Source organism: Scyliorhinus torazame, chromosome 10, assembly GCF_047496885.1.
Source record: "Scyliorhinus torazame isolate Kashiwa2021f chromosome 10, sScyTor2.1, whole genome shotgun sequence".
Taxonomy (NCBI): domain Eukaryota; kingdom Metazoa; phylum Chordata; class Chondrichthyes; order Carcharhiniformes; family Scyliorhinidae; genus Scyliorhinus; species Scyliorhinus torazame.
In genome coordinates, this window is record NC_092716.1 from 255,230,970 (window position 1) to 255,247,602 (window position 16,633).

Below are 16,633 nucleotides of genomic sequence, written 5' to 3' on the forward strand. Positions count from 1 at the left end.
CGACCTGTAGTTCCCTGGATTAGCCTTGCTACCCTTCTTAAACAGAGGAACAACATTGGCTATTCTCCAGTCCTCCGGGACATCACCTGAAGACAGTGAGGATCCAAAGATTTCTGTCAAGGCCTCAGCAATTTCCTCTCTAGCCTCCCATCAGGCCCTGGGGACTTATCGACCTTAATATTTTTCAAGACGCCCAACACCTCGTCTTTTTGGATCTCAATGTAACCCAGGATACCTACACACCCTTCTCCAGACTCAACATCCACCAATTTAGCTGGTTTAGCTCACTGGGCTAAATCGCTGGCTTTTAAAGCAGACCAAGGAAGGCCAGCAGCACGGTTCAATTCCCATACCAGCCTCCCCGAACAGGCGCCGGAATGTGGTGACTAGGGGCTTTTCACAGTAACTTCATTGAAGCCTACTTGTGACAATAAGCGATTTTCATTTTCATTCATTTCATTTCATTCCTTCAATTGGTGAATACTGATGCAAATAATTCATTTAGTACCTCGCCCATTTCCTCCGGCTCCACACATAGATTCCCTTGCCTATCCTTCAGTGGGCCAACCCTTTCCCTGTCTATCCTCTTGCTTTTTATGTACATGTAAAAAGCCTTGGGACTTTCCTTAACCCTATTTGCCAATGATGTTTCGTGACCCCTTCTAGCCCTTCTGACTCCTTGCTTACGTTTCTTCCTACTTTCCTTATATTCCACACAGGCTTCGTCTGTTCCCAGCCTTCTAGTCCTGACAAATGCCTCCTTTTTCTTTTTGACGAGGCCTACAATATCTCTCGTTATCCAAGGTTCCCGAAATTTGCCGTATTTATCCGTCTTCCTCACAGGAGCATGCCGGTCCTGAATTCCTTTCAACTGACAGTTGAAAGCCTCCCACATGGACTTCCGGTTGCGGCTATGCGGAGCTAAGTTGCACGTTCGGCAGCTCCCGCTTGGAATGGACTTTTGGGCTCTTTTCAGGGCCCCCAACGGAACTTTTGCGACATTTCCCGGTATGGGAAGATGACTGCAACATTTCCCCGACAGTGTATGGCTTGGACCAGGAGCGGGGCGACTAAAAAAGTGGTGGTGAAGCCAGAGAAAGTGTGAGGGAAGAAGAGCAAGATGGCGGCGGGCGGGGACCAGGCAGCGTGGATGCAGTTAGCACAGGAGCAGCAGGAGGTTATTCAGCGCTGCTTCAGGGAGCTCAGAGCGGACCTGCTGGAGACGATGAAGGCTTCTATTGATAAGCTGCTGGAGACCCAGACGGCCCAGGGGGTGGCGATCCGCGAGGTCCGACAAAGAATCTCAGATAACGAGGACGAGATCTTGGGCCTAGCGGTGAAGGTGGAGGCGCACGAGGCGCTCCACAAGAAATGGCAGGAACGGTTCGAGGAGATGGAGAATCAGTCGAGGCGGAAGAATCTGCGGATCCTGGGCCTCCCGGAGGAGCTGGAGGGGTCGGACATGGGGGTCTATGTTGTCACCATGTTGAACTCGCTGATGGGAGCGGGGTCCTTCCAGGGGCTCCTGGAGCTGGAAGGGGCCCATAGAGTCCTGACGAGGACGCCCAAGGCTAACGAGCCGCCACGGGCGGTGCTGTTGCGGTTTCATCGGTTCGCTGATCGGGAGTGTGTACTCAGGTGGGCCAAGAAAGAGAGGAGCAGCAGGTAGGAGAACGCGGAGGTTCGAATATATCAGGACTGGAGCGCGGAGGTGGCAAAGAAGAGGGCCGGGTACAACCGGGCGAAGGCGGTGCTGCACAGGAAGGGGGTGAAGTTTGGCATGCTGCAGCCGGCGTGACTGTGGGTCACCTACAAGGACCGGCACCATTATTTTGAGTCCCTGGAGGAGGCGTGGGCCTTTGTGCAGTCCGAGAAGCTGGACACAAACTGAAGGTCGGGATGGGGGGGGGGGTCGGGAGTGGGGATGGTCGGGGATTGTTGTTGTTGTGTTACATTTTGAGGGGGGTGTTCTTTGTTCTATTTTTTTTTCGGTTCGGTGCGGGTGGTTAGGGTGGGTTTGGCACTGTTTTGGTTGGGTTTGTCGGGTGGGCTCTTGGAGGGGGACAAGTAAACGGAGTAGGGGGTGGATGGCCAGTAGGGGGGATGGGGCCCCGCGGGGGAGGGGGAGGCCCGAGTCGGGGGTGAGGGGACTGGGCCTGTAAAAGGAGCTGCGCCAGAGGAGGTGGGGCCGGGCAAGTAGAAAGTGCGGGCTTTTTCCCGCGGTGAAGGCTGGAGGGGGCGGGGCCAGGTCGGGGCAGCGCGGGTTTTTTCCCGCGCTTGGGATGGAAAGGGGAGGCGGAGAGCTTGCTGGTGGGTAATGGAGGGGGAGGGGAAGTCCCACAATGGGAGGAGTCGAAGGAGAGGCGGGTGTGGTCGGGGTCAGCAGGAGTTAGCTGACTTGCGGGAGTGCAATGGGGGGAGCAATGCAGCGAGGAGGGGTCCTAGCTCGGGGGGGGGGGGGACACCGGGTTGCTGCTGGTATGGTCAAGGGGGAGCTGGAGCGAGTAGAGGGCGTTGGGACGGGGGTCTGCCGCCGTGGGGAACGGGCCGGGTGTGGGATGCATGCACGTGGCTGGCCGAGGAGGGGTTATGGCCAGTCGGTGGGGGAGGGGGGGCGGGTAGCCCCCCGATCCGGCTGATAACCTGGAACGTAAGGGGACTGAACGGGCCGGTTAAGCGGGCCCGCGTGTTCGTGCACCTGAAGGGGCTGAAGGCGGATGTGGTCATGCTCCAGGAGACACACCTGAAGGTGGCAGACCAGGTAAGACTGAGGAAGGGGTGGGTAGGTCAGGTGTTTCATTCGGGGCTGGATGTCAAAAATCGGGGGGTGGCGACCTTGGTGGGAAAGAGGGTGTCGTTCGAGGCGTCGAGCATTGTGACAGACAATGGCGGCAGGTACGTAATGGTAAGTGGTAAGCTGCAAGGGGAGAGGGTGGTGCTGGTCAACTTCCTCGCCCCAAACTGGGACGATGCGGGTTTTATGCGGCGCATGTTGGGTCGGATCCCGGACTTGGAAGTGGGGGGCCTAATAATGGGGGGGGGGGGAAACTTTAACACAGTGATGGATCCGGCACTGGGTCGCTCCAGGTCTAGGACGGGTAGGAGGCCGGCGGCGGCTAAAGTACTGAGGGGTTTATGGACCAGATGGGGGGGGTGGACCCTTGAAGATTTGCAAGGCCGGGGGCTAGGGAATTCTCATTCTTCTCGCACGTTCATAAGGCTTAGTCCCGGATCGACTTTTTTGTTATGAGCAGGGCGCTGATTGCGAGAGTAAAGGATACCCAGTACTCGGCGATAGACATTTCGGATCACGCCCCGCATTAGGTAGACCTGGAGCTGGGGGAGGAGAGGGACCAGCGCCCGTTGTGGCACTTGGAGGTGGGGCTGTTGGCGGACAAGGAGGTGAGCGAGCGGGTCCGAGGAAGCATAGAGAGATACCTGGAGGCCAACAATAACGGGGAGGTCCGAGTGGGGATGGTGTGGGAGACGCTGAAGGCGGTGGTTAGGGGAGAGCAGATCTCCATTAGGGCCCACAAGGAGAGGAGAGAGCAGAGGGAGAGAGAGAGAGGCTGGTGGCGGAGATGATGAGGATAGACAGGAGGTATGCGGAGGTGCCCGAGGAGGGACTGTTGAGGGAGAGGCGTAGCCTCCAGGCCAAATTCGACCTGTTGACCACCAGGAAGGTGGAGGTGCAGTGGAGGAAGGCCCAGGGGGCGGTTTATGAATATAGGAAAAAGGCAAGTCGGATGCTGGCGCACCAGCTTCGGAAGCGGGACGCAGCTAGCGAGATCGGGGGAGTGAAGGATAGGGGAGGGAGTGTGGTGCGGAGTGGGGTTGACATCAATGGGGTCTTCAGGGACTTTTATGTGGAACTGTATCGGTCCAAGTCCCCACTGGAGGAGGGAGGGATGGGCCGCTTTCTGGACCAACTGAGGTTCCCGAAGATAGAGGAGAGACAGGTGGCGGGATTAGGGGCCTCGATTGGGCTGGAAGAGCTGACCAAAGGGATAGGGAGCATGCAGGCGGGGAAGGCACCGGGGCCGGACGGTTTCCCGGTCGAATTCTACAAAAAATATGTGGACCTGTTAGGCCCGTTGCTGGTTAGGACCTTCAATGAGGCAAGGGAGGGGGGGGGCCTTGCCCCCGACGATGTCCCGGGCACTGATCTCCTTGATCCTGAAGCGGGACAAGGATCCCCTGCAGTATGGGTCTTACAGGCCGATTATGTTGTTAAATTTAGATGCCAAGGTGCTGGCGAAGGTCTTAGCCACGAGGATTGAGGATTGGGTGCCGCAGGTTATCCACAAAGACCAGACGGGGTTCGTGAAGGGGAGGCAGTTGAACGTGAATGTGCAGAGGCTCCTGAACGTTATTATGATGCCGGTGAGGGAGGGGGAGGCGGAGATAGTGGCGGCAATGGACGCTGCGGAGACCTTCGATAGGGTAGAGTGGGGGTACTTGTGGGAGGTGCTGAAGAGGTTCGGGTTTGGGAGGTGTAGCCACCTAAAATGGCTGATTCCCTATTAATTTGGCCAAAACCCGATATTAAATGGCTAACCAAAAAGGCTGATGGAAAAAGCAGCCAACAGGACACAAACGGACAGCTGCAGACAGAATAGTGTATTCGGCTCTGGGGAAGTCGGCCCAGATCGATACCTACGACTATTAGTAGCACATCAACCCAGACATCTGCAGTTTAATCGGCTATCCCCGGGAACAATTGCAACATATTAGCAATTGAATGCCGGGCCAGACCTCTCGCCGCCAGCAGTGGCCGAAACAAAGACAGGTGAACGACCACCCCCCGATCGAGGAATCGCCCCATTATTGGAGCATATCGAACCCAGTGATTGGGAACAAGTCCAATCACTTGGGACTGAGGGTCAAGGGCCGCCCCGAGAGGCGGGAAGCCCCTGGGCCCTATAAATTGAGGGGCCAAGTTCAGATCTCTCTCTCTCTCTCCCTTCTTCTCCTGCTCGCAACCTTCGCAAGAACATCGACCAGAAACAGGAAGTCTGACTCCAGCGATCGCTACCCAATAGAGATTCCTAGCCATCGACCCGTATCAGCCTTTTGAATCCCACAGGCCCGATCCAATTCGATAAACCATTTGTTTCCCTGACCTGGTGGGCCATCCCCAAAAGTTAAGTATTGGCCAGTAGTGGTAGGTTTTGATATAGATAGTAGGATTATTGTGTAAGTATTGATTGCTGTACATAATAAATGACCGTTGGTTTCAATCTGACTAAGCGGCGTGTTGACTTATTAATCATAATTCGAGCTTGAACCACGTGGCGGTATCAGAAAGATACCTGGCGACTCATGAGCAAAGGTGACATTATCAGAGCTAATAAAACTAAGGCTAAAAAGAGCACCAGAGGGGTTCGTCAGGTGGGTTAGGCTGTTGCAAGAGGTCCTGATGGCGAGTGTGGCCACGAACAAGAGGAGGTCTGAGTACTTTCGGTTGCATCGAGGGATGAGGCAGGGGTTTCCCTGTCCCCCCTGCTCTTTGCACTGGCGATGGAACCCCTGGCTATGGCACTGAGGGAGCCGAGGAACTGGAGGGGGTTGGTGCGGGGTGGGGAGGAGCATAGGGTGTCACTCTATGCGGACGACTTGCTGCTATATGTGGTGGACCCGGTGGGGGGAATGCCGGAGGTAATAAGGATCCTCAGGGAGTTCGGGGATTTCTCAGGGTACAAGCTCAACATGGGGGAAGTGCGAGTTGTTCGTGGTTCACCCAGGGGACCAGGAGAGGGGGATTGGCGAGCTCCCACTAAAAAGGGCGGAGAGGAGCTTCAGGTATTTGGGGTTCCAGGTGGCCAGGAGCTGGGGGCCCTGCATAGACTTAATTTCACGAGGCTGGTGGAGCAAATGGAGGAGGAGTTTAAGAGGTGGGACGCGTTGTCGCTGTCCCTGGCAGGTAGGGTGCAGTCAGTCAAGATGACGGTGCTCCCTAGGTTTTTGTTCCTGTTCCAGTGCCTCCCCATTCTTATCCCGAAGGCCTTCTTTAGGCGGGTCAACAGGAGCATAACAGGGTTTGTGTGGGCGCGAGGGACTCAGAGGGTGAGAAGGGTGTTCCTGGAGCGGAGTAGGGATGGGGAGGCGGCTGGCGCTGCCCAACCTTTGTGGATACTACTGGACCGCCAATGCGGCGATGGTGCGCAAGTGGGTGATGGACGGGGAGGGGGCTGCATGGAAGAGGCTGGAGACGGCATCTTGTGAGGGTACGAGTCTGGAGGCGCTGGCAACGGCGCCGCTGCCGTTCCCTCCAATGAGGTATGCCACGAGCCCGGGGTGGTGGCGGCTACCCTCAAAATTTGGGGGCAATGGAGGCGGCATAGGGGGAAGTGGGGGCCTCGATGTAAACCCCGATACGGGGGAACCACCGGTTTGTCCCAGGGAGAATAGATGGAGAGTTTTCGGGGTGGCATAGGGCAGGGATAGGAAGGTAGGTGGGCCTGTTTGTGAATGGGAAGTTCGCGAGCCTGGGTGAGCTGGAGGAGAAGTACGGGCTCCCCCCGGGAAACACCTTTAGGTATCTACAGGTAAGGGCGTTTGCCAGGCGGCAAGTGGTGGAATTCCCGCTGCTGCTGCTACGCACGGTACAGGTACGGTGCTCTCGGGGCCGTGGGTTGGAGAGGGGAGGATCTCGGCAACATACCAGGTGATGCAGGAGGAGGAGGAGGCCTCCGTGAAGGAGCTGAAAGGTAAGTGGGAGGAGGAGTTGGGGGAGGAGATCGAGGAGGGGACGTGGGCAGATGCCCTTGGGAGGGTGAACTCTTCCTCTTCGTGCGCGAGGCTCAGCCTCATACAGTTTAAGGTGCTGCACAGAGCACACATGACCTGGACAAGGATGAGCCGTTTTTTTGGGGGGTGAGGACAGGTGTGTTAGGTGCTCAGGACCCCAGCAAACCACACCCATATGTTCTGGGCATGCCCAGCGCTGGAGGAGTTTTGGAAGGGCATAGCAAGGACGGTGTCGAGGGTGGGAGGATCCAGGGTCAAACCGGGCTGGGGGCTCGCAATATTTGGGGTTGCAGGGGAGCCGGAAGTGCAGGAGGCGAAAGAGGCCGGTATTCTGGCCTTTGCGTCCCTGGTAGCCCGGCGAAGGATTCTTCTTCAGTGGAAGGATGCGAGGCCCCCAAGCGTGGAAACCTGGATCAACGATATGACGGGGTTTATTAAATTGGAGAGGGTGAAATTTGCCTGAAAGGGATCGGTGCAAGGGTTCTTCAGGCGGTGGCAACCGTTCTTGGACTTCCTGGCAGAACGGTAGACAATAGTCAGCAGCAGCAGCAACCCGGGGGGGGGGGGGGTTCTATTTTATTTTTGTTTGTCTTTTCTGGGGGATCTGAGGGGGTGTATATATTTGCTATGTGTTAATTTGGGGTGTTAATTTATTATTTATATATAGGGGGAGGGGGGCACGGGGTTGTTTTGTTTTGTATTTAATTCTATTGGGTTCCTTTTACATTTTGTTGTTGATATTTTGTGAAAACTTCAATAAAAATTATTTTTTAAAAAAAGAAAGCCTCCCACATGTCAGATGTTGATTTACCCTCAAACATCCGCCCCTAATCTAGGTTCTTCAGTTCATGCCTAACATTGTTATAATTAGCCTTCCCCCAATTTAGCACATTCACCCTAGGACCACTCTTATCCTTGTCCACCAGCACTTTAAAACTTACTGAATTGTGTTCACTGTTCCCGAAATGCTCCCCTACTGAAACTTCTACCACCTGGCCGGGCTCATTCCCCAATAACAGTATAGCTCCTTCCCTAGTTGGACTATCTACATCTTGTTTTAAGAAGCCCTCCTGGATGCTCCTTACAAACTCTGCCCCGTCCAAGCCCCTAGCACTAAGTGAGTCCCAGTCAATATTGGAGAAGTTAAAGTCTCCCATCATAACAACCCTGTTGCTTTTACACCTTTCCAAAATTTGTCTATCTGCTCCTCTATCTCCCGCTGGCTGTTGCACAAATGGTGGCACAAAAAGGAGCTAAGTATTGTTAATTATATATTGAGCAATATTGGTGTTTGCTCATTTCCAATAACTAGTGTTTAGCCTGCTTTTAACCTTGATGTTAACAGAAGGAACTTGTTGAACTTTAGTCACAGTTTTCTTTTAGTGGCGCTTAGAAAAGTGGTGCGGTAGAAAAAGACAGTGCCCCTTCAGCTCAGAGTATTAACCAGTGGGAATGTGATCTGTTAGCATCTGTCCATTCAATTCATTTGATGCGACACAAACACTTTCCAACGTACAGCCCGAAGCGGAAGGCAGCTGATTAAATCTTTCCACTGGCAGGAACGCAGGATAATCTTTGAATATATATTGGATGGTCACTGCTCCTAATTTTGTTTGCTAATATTCTTGTTGCTGCCATTATTGACCGTGTCTACGATCCTACCCCTTAAATTTGCAAAAGCTGAAGTTGTTTAGAAGAAATTCGCAACAATTAATAGAGGAAACAAGAAACCAGGATAAGCCATTAAGTTGGGTTGTGAAGGTATCTGACACGGTGCCAGATGGAGTGAGCAATCCCCAAAGGCTTTATGAATGCCTCGTCCCTGTACACGGGTACATGTTGGACCAACCAGTTACCTTTTTTCACTTTGATGGGCTGCTCCAGGAGAAACACAGCTTGTTTCCAGTGCGTTTGGGGGCTTCGCGGACCAGTGGAGAACATGACCTAAGGAGGAGATTTCAAACGTTCCTGATTAGAAACAATCCATACCGGCACCGCAACACCCTTTCGCATGAAATAGCGCCTCATGACAAATCACATTGCTGCCTTAAAGTGCAGCATTCGTTGTGGTGTTCTTTGTGGTTCTGATCCTAGGTTGGTTGGCGTAGTGTTCACAAAGGCCACAATTAGCTATTGTACCCAACAAAGTGAAAGATTTATTCACACTACTTAATTGAATTTGACTCTTACTTCTATATAATAAACAATTGACAATACATATACAATTTACACTCTACCAAAAATACAGTAACTATGACCTACTCTCACTCGCACTAGCTTACCTACAGTCTGTCTTCTAGCCTTCTCCTCAACTCTCTCTCCGAAGGCTTAGCATCAACACTTTATATAGCTCTGCATCTAGCTCCCTCTGTGGTTGATTTGGGCATAACATTAATCCTTACAGTTCTGTATATTTCTCATAATGTCATGGCAACCAGCTCATTTAGGAGAGTCTTTGCATAAATATGAGCAGAGTTGCTGTGTCGTTCCAGTGCTGCCTATTTGCTATGTTGCCGTTTGACGCTCAGCAAAGATCTAACCTCGACAACTATAACTTCTCTGCATCACAGGACACAGGGGGAAGTGGAGGGAAACAGAATAGGGTTTGTGTCTCAGTTTCCTGCTTTACACTTTAGAAATTGGAACAGGAAGGGGAGCATTTCTGTGTCAGTGATCATAGTTCCGTTGGATTTATAATGTAGTCATGGAAAAGGATAAAGGTTAATCAGAAGTAAAAGTTTTAAATTGGGGAGCGGTCCTTGTACTAAGCAGGGACGTGATTCAGCTAAAGCGGAGTGCTATCAGCTACTTGAAGGTTAAGTCAGTGGCAGCGCTTCAGGACAATTGTGCTCCTAAATGTACCAAGTCTAGACACTGCTCCCATTTTGCTCTCAGTTGTCAAAGAGCATGTGACAGAATGAGTCAACAATGGGAACCTTCTGTCAGATACCTTATGTCAGGGCAGCACGCTGACACAGTGGTTAGCACTGCTGCATCACAGCGCCATGGATCCGGATCCAATTCCAGCCTCAGGTGGGTATGCTCTTTCAGAGGATCAGTGTGGACTCGATGGTCCGAATGGCTTCCTTCTGCACTGTAGGGTTTCTACTGCAGGGGGCAGGGCGGCACGGTAGCACAGTGGTTAGCATTGTTGCTTCACAGCGCCAGGATCCCAGGTTCGATTCCCGGCTTGGGTTACTGTCTATGCGGAGTCTCGGAGTCTGCATGTTCTCCCCGTGTCTGTGTGGGTTTCCCCCGGGTGCTCCGGTTTCCTCCCACAGGTCCCGAAAGATGTGCTCTTAGGTAAATTGGACATTCTGAATTCTCCCTCTGTGTACCCAAACAGATGGCAGAATGTGGCGACTAGGGGCTCTTCACAGTAACTTCAATGCAGTGATAATGTAAGCCTACTTGTGACAATAATAAAAGATTATTATTATTGTCGTGTTAGGTACACTGGTCTATCACTGGCTGCAACTGGATGCAGCTTAGACCAGAAAGCTACTCCAGACCTTGAAGCTCGTTCAATCAGGTTTATTGAACGAATAGCACAGTTAGCTCAGTTCTCTGAGTTCGACTCTCTGCTAACTTAAGTGTGGTTACTCTGTCTGACTGAACCAGACTAGCTCTTAGCCACGTGGTGGAGGTGTGAGATTGTAACAACACCCTTGACTGACTCTCTAGATGTTCATCAGTGGAAAGAGGCGGAGTGTGAGTGCCTCGTGTCTTTTATAGTCAGATCCCACCCCTGAGTGTCCTGCCTGCTTATTGGTCATGGCCTGTTCTCTGTGCCCATTAGCTGCTTGTCTGTTATCCCGTAACAGCCTCCCCGAACAGGCGCCGGAATGTGGCGACTAGGGGCTTTTCACAGTAGCTTCATTTGAAGCCGACTTGTGACAATAAGCGATTTTCATTTCATTTCATTTCATTCCATACTGAGAACTAACTACTGCAGAAATCCCACAGTACAAAAAAATCCCAGGGTAAAATTATAAAAACAAATGAGAAAATCAAAGAGAGGGTGTCAAAAAACAGTCAATTACAATCAGAGAAAACCCAAACGTGTTTCCATAGGTACATAAAAGGCAATGGGTACATTAGGGAGGAGTAGGGCCTATTAGAAGAGACCCACAAGGTATCTTGTGTGTGTGCCTGGTTTCTGAGTGAAACCTTTCGCTGGAACCTACCGGCTCCATCCACCGCCGGGATCTTCGGGCCTGCGGAATGCCAATGGAGTTTTTGGCTGGCCGGTTGTATCCCCGAAGGCGGGACCCCCGCAGCAGGTCCGGCCATGGGCAGGTGGGGACCAGGACGGAATGTCCTGGCGTTTCCAGTGAATCTTTCCAAAAGAGGTGAATGATGCAGACGTTGCAATTAAGGAGAAGGGAGGAAATATTGGATGGGACAAGAACAGGATGGGATTGTCCGGACCCGTCCGTGGCACCAGCGAGAAGTGAGAATTTGGCGTCCCAGCCAGAACTCCATTCAGTGGCACCCCGGAACCCCAGCCGCAAAAGAGGACAGAAGACTTTGGCCACAGTGAAAGAGCAAACATTTAGGGGGTTAGCACCTTTAACGGGGGATAATTCCCCGGGCCCAGACAAAATGCATCCCAGGCTGTTCAGAGACGCATGGGAGGAAAACGCAGAGCCTCGAAGCATCAAAAAGCAATCCATTCTCCCGACAGGAATGGTGCAGGAAGACCCCAAATGTAGCGGTAATTAAAAAAGGGATTGCAGGCCTGGCAGCCGAACCTCAGTGGTGGGAATATTGTTGGAAAAAGTTCTGAGAGACAGAATGAGTCATTATTTCGAAAGCCATAGATTAATCAGGGACAGTTGGCATGAATTTGGTCATCGAATATTCTGCTTGGCTAGCATAACTGAATTGTTTTTGATAAGGTAATAAAGAGTTTTGAGGAGAAAAGTGAGTTTGAAGTTTTAAAAAGAAAATTAATTTATGGGATTAACTGTGCTGTTAGGGGGGGAGTTCTAAGATTTTGACCCAACGACAGTGAAGGAACGGCGATATATTTCCAAGTCAGGGCAGTGAGTGACTTGGAGGGGAACCTCCAGCTGGTGGTGTTCCCAGGCATCTGCTGCTCTTGTCCTTCTAGATGGTAATGGTCGTGGGATTGGAAGGTGCTGCCTAAGGAACTTGGTGAGTTATTGTAGTGCATCTTGTGGATGGTACACACGGCTGCCGCTGTTCGTCGGTGGTGGAGGGACGGAGGGTGAGATCTACCGGCCACGTTACGCCCGAAAGGCAACCTTGGAGATCTCAAGTGAGCATCATTCAGTGCTGGTCTCCACCATAGGGGACCAGGTGGAACCGCACTCGTGTTGGTGCCCCAAGGTATCGGAGGGCCCCAGGTGCTTTCCCTCTGGGCAGGGTGGCACGCTGGCATTGCCAAGATGCCCAGGTGGCACTGCCAGGATGCCAAGCTGACATTTCTCCTGTGCTGCAGATCGGGTCCAGGGGTACCCTGCGTGGGTGTGTGGGGTTGCAGGGGGCCCCTTATAGGTGGGTTGGGGCTTTGGGAGGGTGCGGTGGTCATGTTGGGGGGGGGGGGGGGGGGTCGAGAGATCGTGTTGCCATTTAAAAGTGGCATCTCGATCTCATCCTTCACTGAAGTGTTCCGGCGAACCGAGCTCCACAGAGCAGAAAACGGGACTAAGTGCAGCCTCGGACGCACGTTCCCTGCTGAGGCCCCCGATCACGCTGAATGGCCGATCAATAGCGTGGTGTTTATCAGCGCTTCGAGTGGGGGGAAACACCCGGCTAATCCCCCGTGTTACGGGACTCTGTTCCCATTCGGGTAGATCGTGCACTGAATGTTTGTTGAAGGGGGCATTAAGACCCAGCAAGCCGAGCGGTAAGGTGAACACCGATTTATTTATGGTCACACAAAGTCTGCCCACGGCACCGAATATATTTACAGAGTACAGTCCTGTTGGGACAACCCACCTGGTGGTCCTATCCGTGCCGGCCTTTATACTGAGTTCTTATGAGCCCCAGCTGGGCGAGCCTCCACCCACTAGCGGGGAAGCTCATATTGCACCAGTCCCACGGGGAGATCAGTCAGGGCATCCCCGTGGGTGTATTAAAGGTAGCAATAAAGCTGCTTTGTCCTGGATGGTGTTGAGCTTCTTGAGTGTTGTTGGAGCTGCACTCATCCAGGTAAATGGAGAGTATTCCATTACACTCCTGACTTGTGCCTTGCAGAATGTGGACAGGCTTTGGAGGGTCAGGAAGTGAGTTACTCGCTGCAGGATTCCTAGCCTTTGACTGGCTATTTATATGGCTAGTCCAGTTCAGTTTCTGATCAACGGTAACACCCAGGATCTTGATAGTGGGGGATTTGGAATTCAGCGACGGTAATGCCATTGAATGTCAAAGGGTGATGGTTAGATCCTCCCTTGTTGGAGATGGTCATTGCCTGCCATGAATGTTAAGGGCTGGTTTAGCACAGAGGGCTTGTAATGCAGAACAAGGCCAGCAGCGCGGGTTCAATTCCCATACCGGCCTCCCCGCGAACAGGCGCCAGATTGTGGCGACTAGGGGCTTTACAGAGTAACTTTATTGAAGCCTATTTGTGACAATAAGTGATTATTATTATTACTTGTCACTCATCAGCCCTAGCCTGGATATTGTCCAGGTCTTGATGCAGTATGATGGAAGAGAGGTCATTGATGAAGCAGCTGAAGGTAGCTGGGCCGAGGACACTACCCTGAGGAACCACCACAACCATCTTCCTTTGTGCCTGGTATGACTCCAATCAGTGCAGGATTTTGCCGAATCCCATTGACTCCAATTTAGCTAGGGATCCTTGATGTTATACTCAGTCAAATGTGGCCTTGATGTCAAGGGCGCCCACCTCACCTCACCTCTGGCATTCAGCTCTTATGTCCATGTCTGAACTATGGGTGTAACGAGGTCAGGAGTTGAATGTCCCTGACGGAACCTAAACTGAACATCCATGAGCATGTTGTTGCTGAGTAAGTGCTGCTTGATAGCACTGTTGATGACCTCTTCCATCACTTTACTGATGATCGAGAGTAGACTAATGGGGCAGTCAGTGGCTGGGTTGGATTTGTCCTAGTTCTTGTGTAGGGGCCATACATGGGAAATTTTCCACATGGTCAGGTAGATGCCAGTGTTGTAGCTGTACTGGAACAGCTTGGCTAGGGGTGCGGCAAGTTGTGGAGCACAGGACGTCAGTATTATTGCCCATTGAAGTAGTCTACATGGATTATAGCAAAGCTTATGATGAGGCAGAATGTTCAGAAAAAAGAAAGCTCATCGGATCCATGGGAAGGTTGCAGGTGATTTTCACAGTAACTTTATTGTAGTGTTAATGTAAGCCTACTTGTGACACTAATAAAGATTTTTATTCCCAGTGGCAGGAAGACAATGGTAACGGCCAAAGGATGTTTTAGTGAGTCATAGGCTATTTCTCTGGGGTTTTCCAGGATTTTGTGCTGAATCTCTTGGTTTTTTGTGGAAGGATCAATGAATTAGACACAGAATCATAGAATTTACAGTGCAGAAGGAGGCCATTCGGCCCATCGAGTCTGCATCGGCCCTTGGAAAGAGCACCCCACTTGAGCCTACTCCTTCACCCTACCCCCGTAACTCAGTAACCCCACCCAACCTTTTTGGACACTAAGGGCAATTTAGCATGGCCAATTCACCTAACCTGCACATCTTTGGACTTGTGGAAGGAAACCCACGCAGACACGGGGAGAACGTGCAGACTCCGCACAGACAGTGACCCAAGCCGGGAATTGCACCCGGGTCCCAGGTGCTGTGAAGCAACAGTGCTAACCACTGTGCTACAGTACTGCCCAAAAAAAGAACGCAATTGCATTTATATAGCGCCTTTCATGTAATCCGGACTCCGCACAGACAGTGACCCAAGCCGGGAATCGAACCTGGGACCCTGAAGCTGTGAAACAACTGTGCTAACCACTGTGCCACCGTGCTGCCCAAGGGCAGTGGCCATGATTAAGAGGTTTGCAGATGTTACAAAAATTGGCCGGATGGTTGAACCGGGAGTTAGGAAGCTGCAGACTGCATATCAATGGGTTGGTCAAGTGGGCAGTTGAGTGGCAATTGGAATCCAATCTATAAACTGAAGAGACCATGGGCTGTATTCTCCGTTGGCGGAATTCTCCGTCGCGTCGGCAGCGTACCCACGGCGGTGTGGGGCTTCCCACAATGGGAAATCCCATTGGCAGGTGGGGGGGGGGGGGAATGAGAATCCCGCTGCAGGTTAACACGACTGGCCAACCGGAGAATCCCGCCCCATGTATTTGGGGAAGGCAGACAAAGTGAGGGAATTGGCAATATATGATTCTCAGATGTGTAGGCGCACTTGGGATGCATGTCTACAGAGCGTGGCAGGACAGGGCGATAAGGTGGTTTGGAAAGGAGGTGGCATAATTTACTTCATTAGCTGAGGTCGTTATGGCCTTAGTTCTTGAGCTAGACAACGGGTATGGTTGCACCAGAGAGCGTTCAGAGCTGATCAGCACAGTGAAAATGGGCTGAATGGCCTCCTTCTGAACAGTAAGATTCCACCAATCAGTTCTTGCCATTTAACTTGACAAAATCAGACAATTGTAAATGCGCTTCGCAGAGCGAAGGTACTTACCTTATTGCTGCAATTCTTCTCAAATAAAATATCGAAGTGGCCGGAAATTGCCTTTTAAAAAAACACACAACACTAAATCAAAAATCATAAATGTGTTCAACTCTCTGAATAATGTGACAGCAGATGCAATACACTGGTGGTTAGTCAATGCCGGCATTCACTTTGAGACTCGCTCCTTGTTACATTTTAAAAATTATTTGTTTCCCATAGCCACAATAAATATTTATCACAAATGTAGCACTGCATCATCTTAAACCAGTTGTGTGACATTTTCTTTTCCCAGCGGACTATTAAAATGGTAACTGTGCAGCGAGCTGCAGAATTGCATCTTCATAGGGAAACCTTCAGCCGCTACAGGAACAACTTGCATTTGTATAGCGCCTTTAAGAGTGAAAAACATCCCAAGGTGCTTTACTGTAGTGCTTATCAGGCAACTTGACATTGAGCCAGGCGAGGGGGCAAAGAACAAACAAACAAACAAACAACGAACAAAGGGACATTACGATATGTCAGCAAAAACTTGATCAAGGAGGTCAGTCTTAAGGAGCATTGCAAAGGAGGGGAGAGGTGGGGAAGGTTTAGACATTTGTGGGCAGAATTGGAGGAAGAGATCTTGTGCGCGATTCTCTGGCCGCGTTGCACCCGGCGCTGATCCCGTTATTCCGGTAAATAGCAGGAGAGTCCCTAAATGGGGTTCGTGCAGGGTGCCGAACCGATCACGATGCTCCCAGCCCACAGCGTCTGGCACGATCTGGATTACGCCCTCACTTTTAAATGAGTCTTTAAACCAGCTCCCGGGATTCACTGGCATCACTGGCGCAGCGTGAGCCCGGCGCAAATCTGTACTGGTTTCCAAAAACGCAGACCCGGCGCGATGACCATGCCGGGAGTTCGGAGGCTATTGCAACATCGTGTGGTCAGGAACAGGGTAGACCAGTGCCCTGGCACCCAGACAGTACCAATGTGGCACCTGGGCAGTGCCAATATGGCACCCTGGCAGTGTGCCAGGTTGGCACTGCAAGGGTACCAGGTTGGCACTGCCCAAGTGCCAGGGTGTCAAAGGGCACTGCCAAGGTGTGGGGCCTGAGGGGGGCCATGGCTATGAAAAGGAAGGGTGAAGGAGATGCATAAAGGGGGGCATAAAGGGGGAGCGTGAAGAGGGGGTATGAAGGGTGGGGTCTGAAGCGGGTAGAGGGGGAGGCTGATCTTAAAGCAGGAGTGGCCAAA

The 16,633-nt window shown here is 51.8% G+C and overlaps 1 protein-coding gene across 3 annotated transcripts in view; it reads right to left on the reverse strand.

The window, feature by feature from the left end:
• Window positions 1-16,633, reverse strand: part of prmt3 (protein arginine methyltransferase 3) — a 306,241-nt gene that overhangs the window by 34,480 nt on the left and 255,128 nt on the right. For all 3 annotated transcript variants that reach the window (XM_072466697.1, XM_072466696.1, XM_072466698.1), the window contains 2 exons: window positions 15,407-15,457; window positions 8,607-8,694 (listed from right to left, as the gene is read on the reverse strand). In XM_072466697.1, coding sequence (XP_072322798.1) covers window positions 8,607-8,694; window positions 15,407-15,457 — 139 coding nt within the window. The remainder of the gene's footprint in view (window positions 1-8,606; window positions 8,695-15,406; window positions 15,458-16,633) is intronic.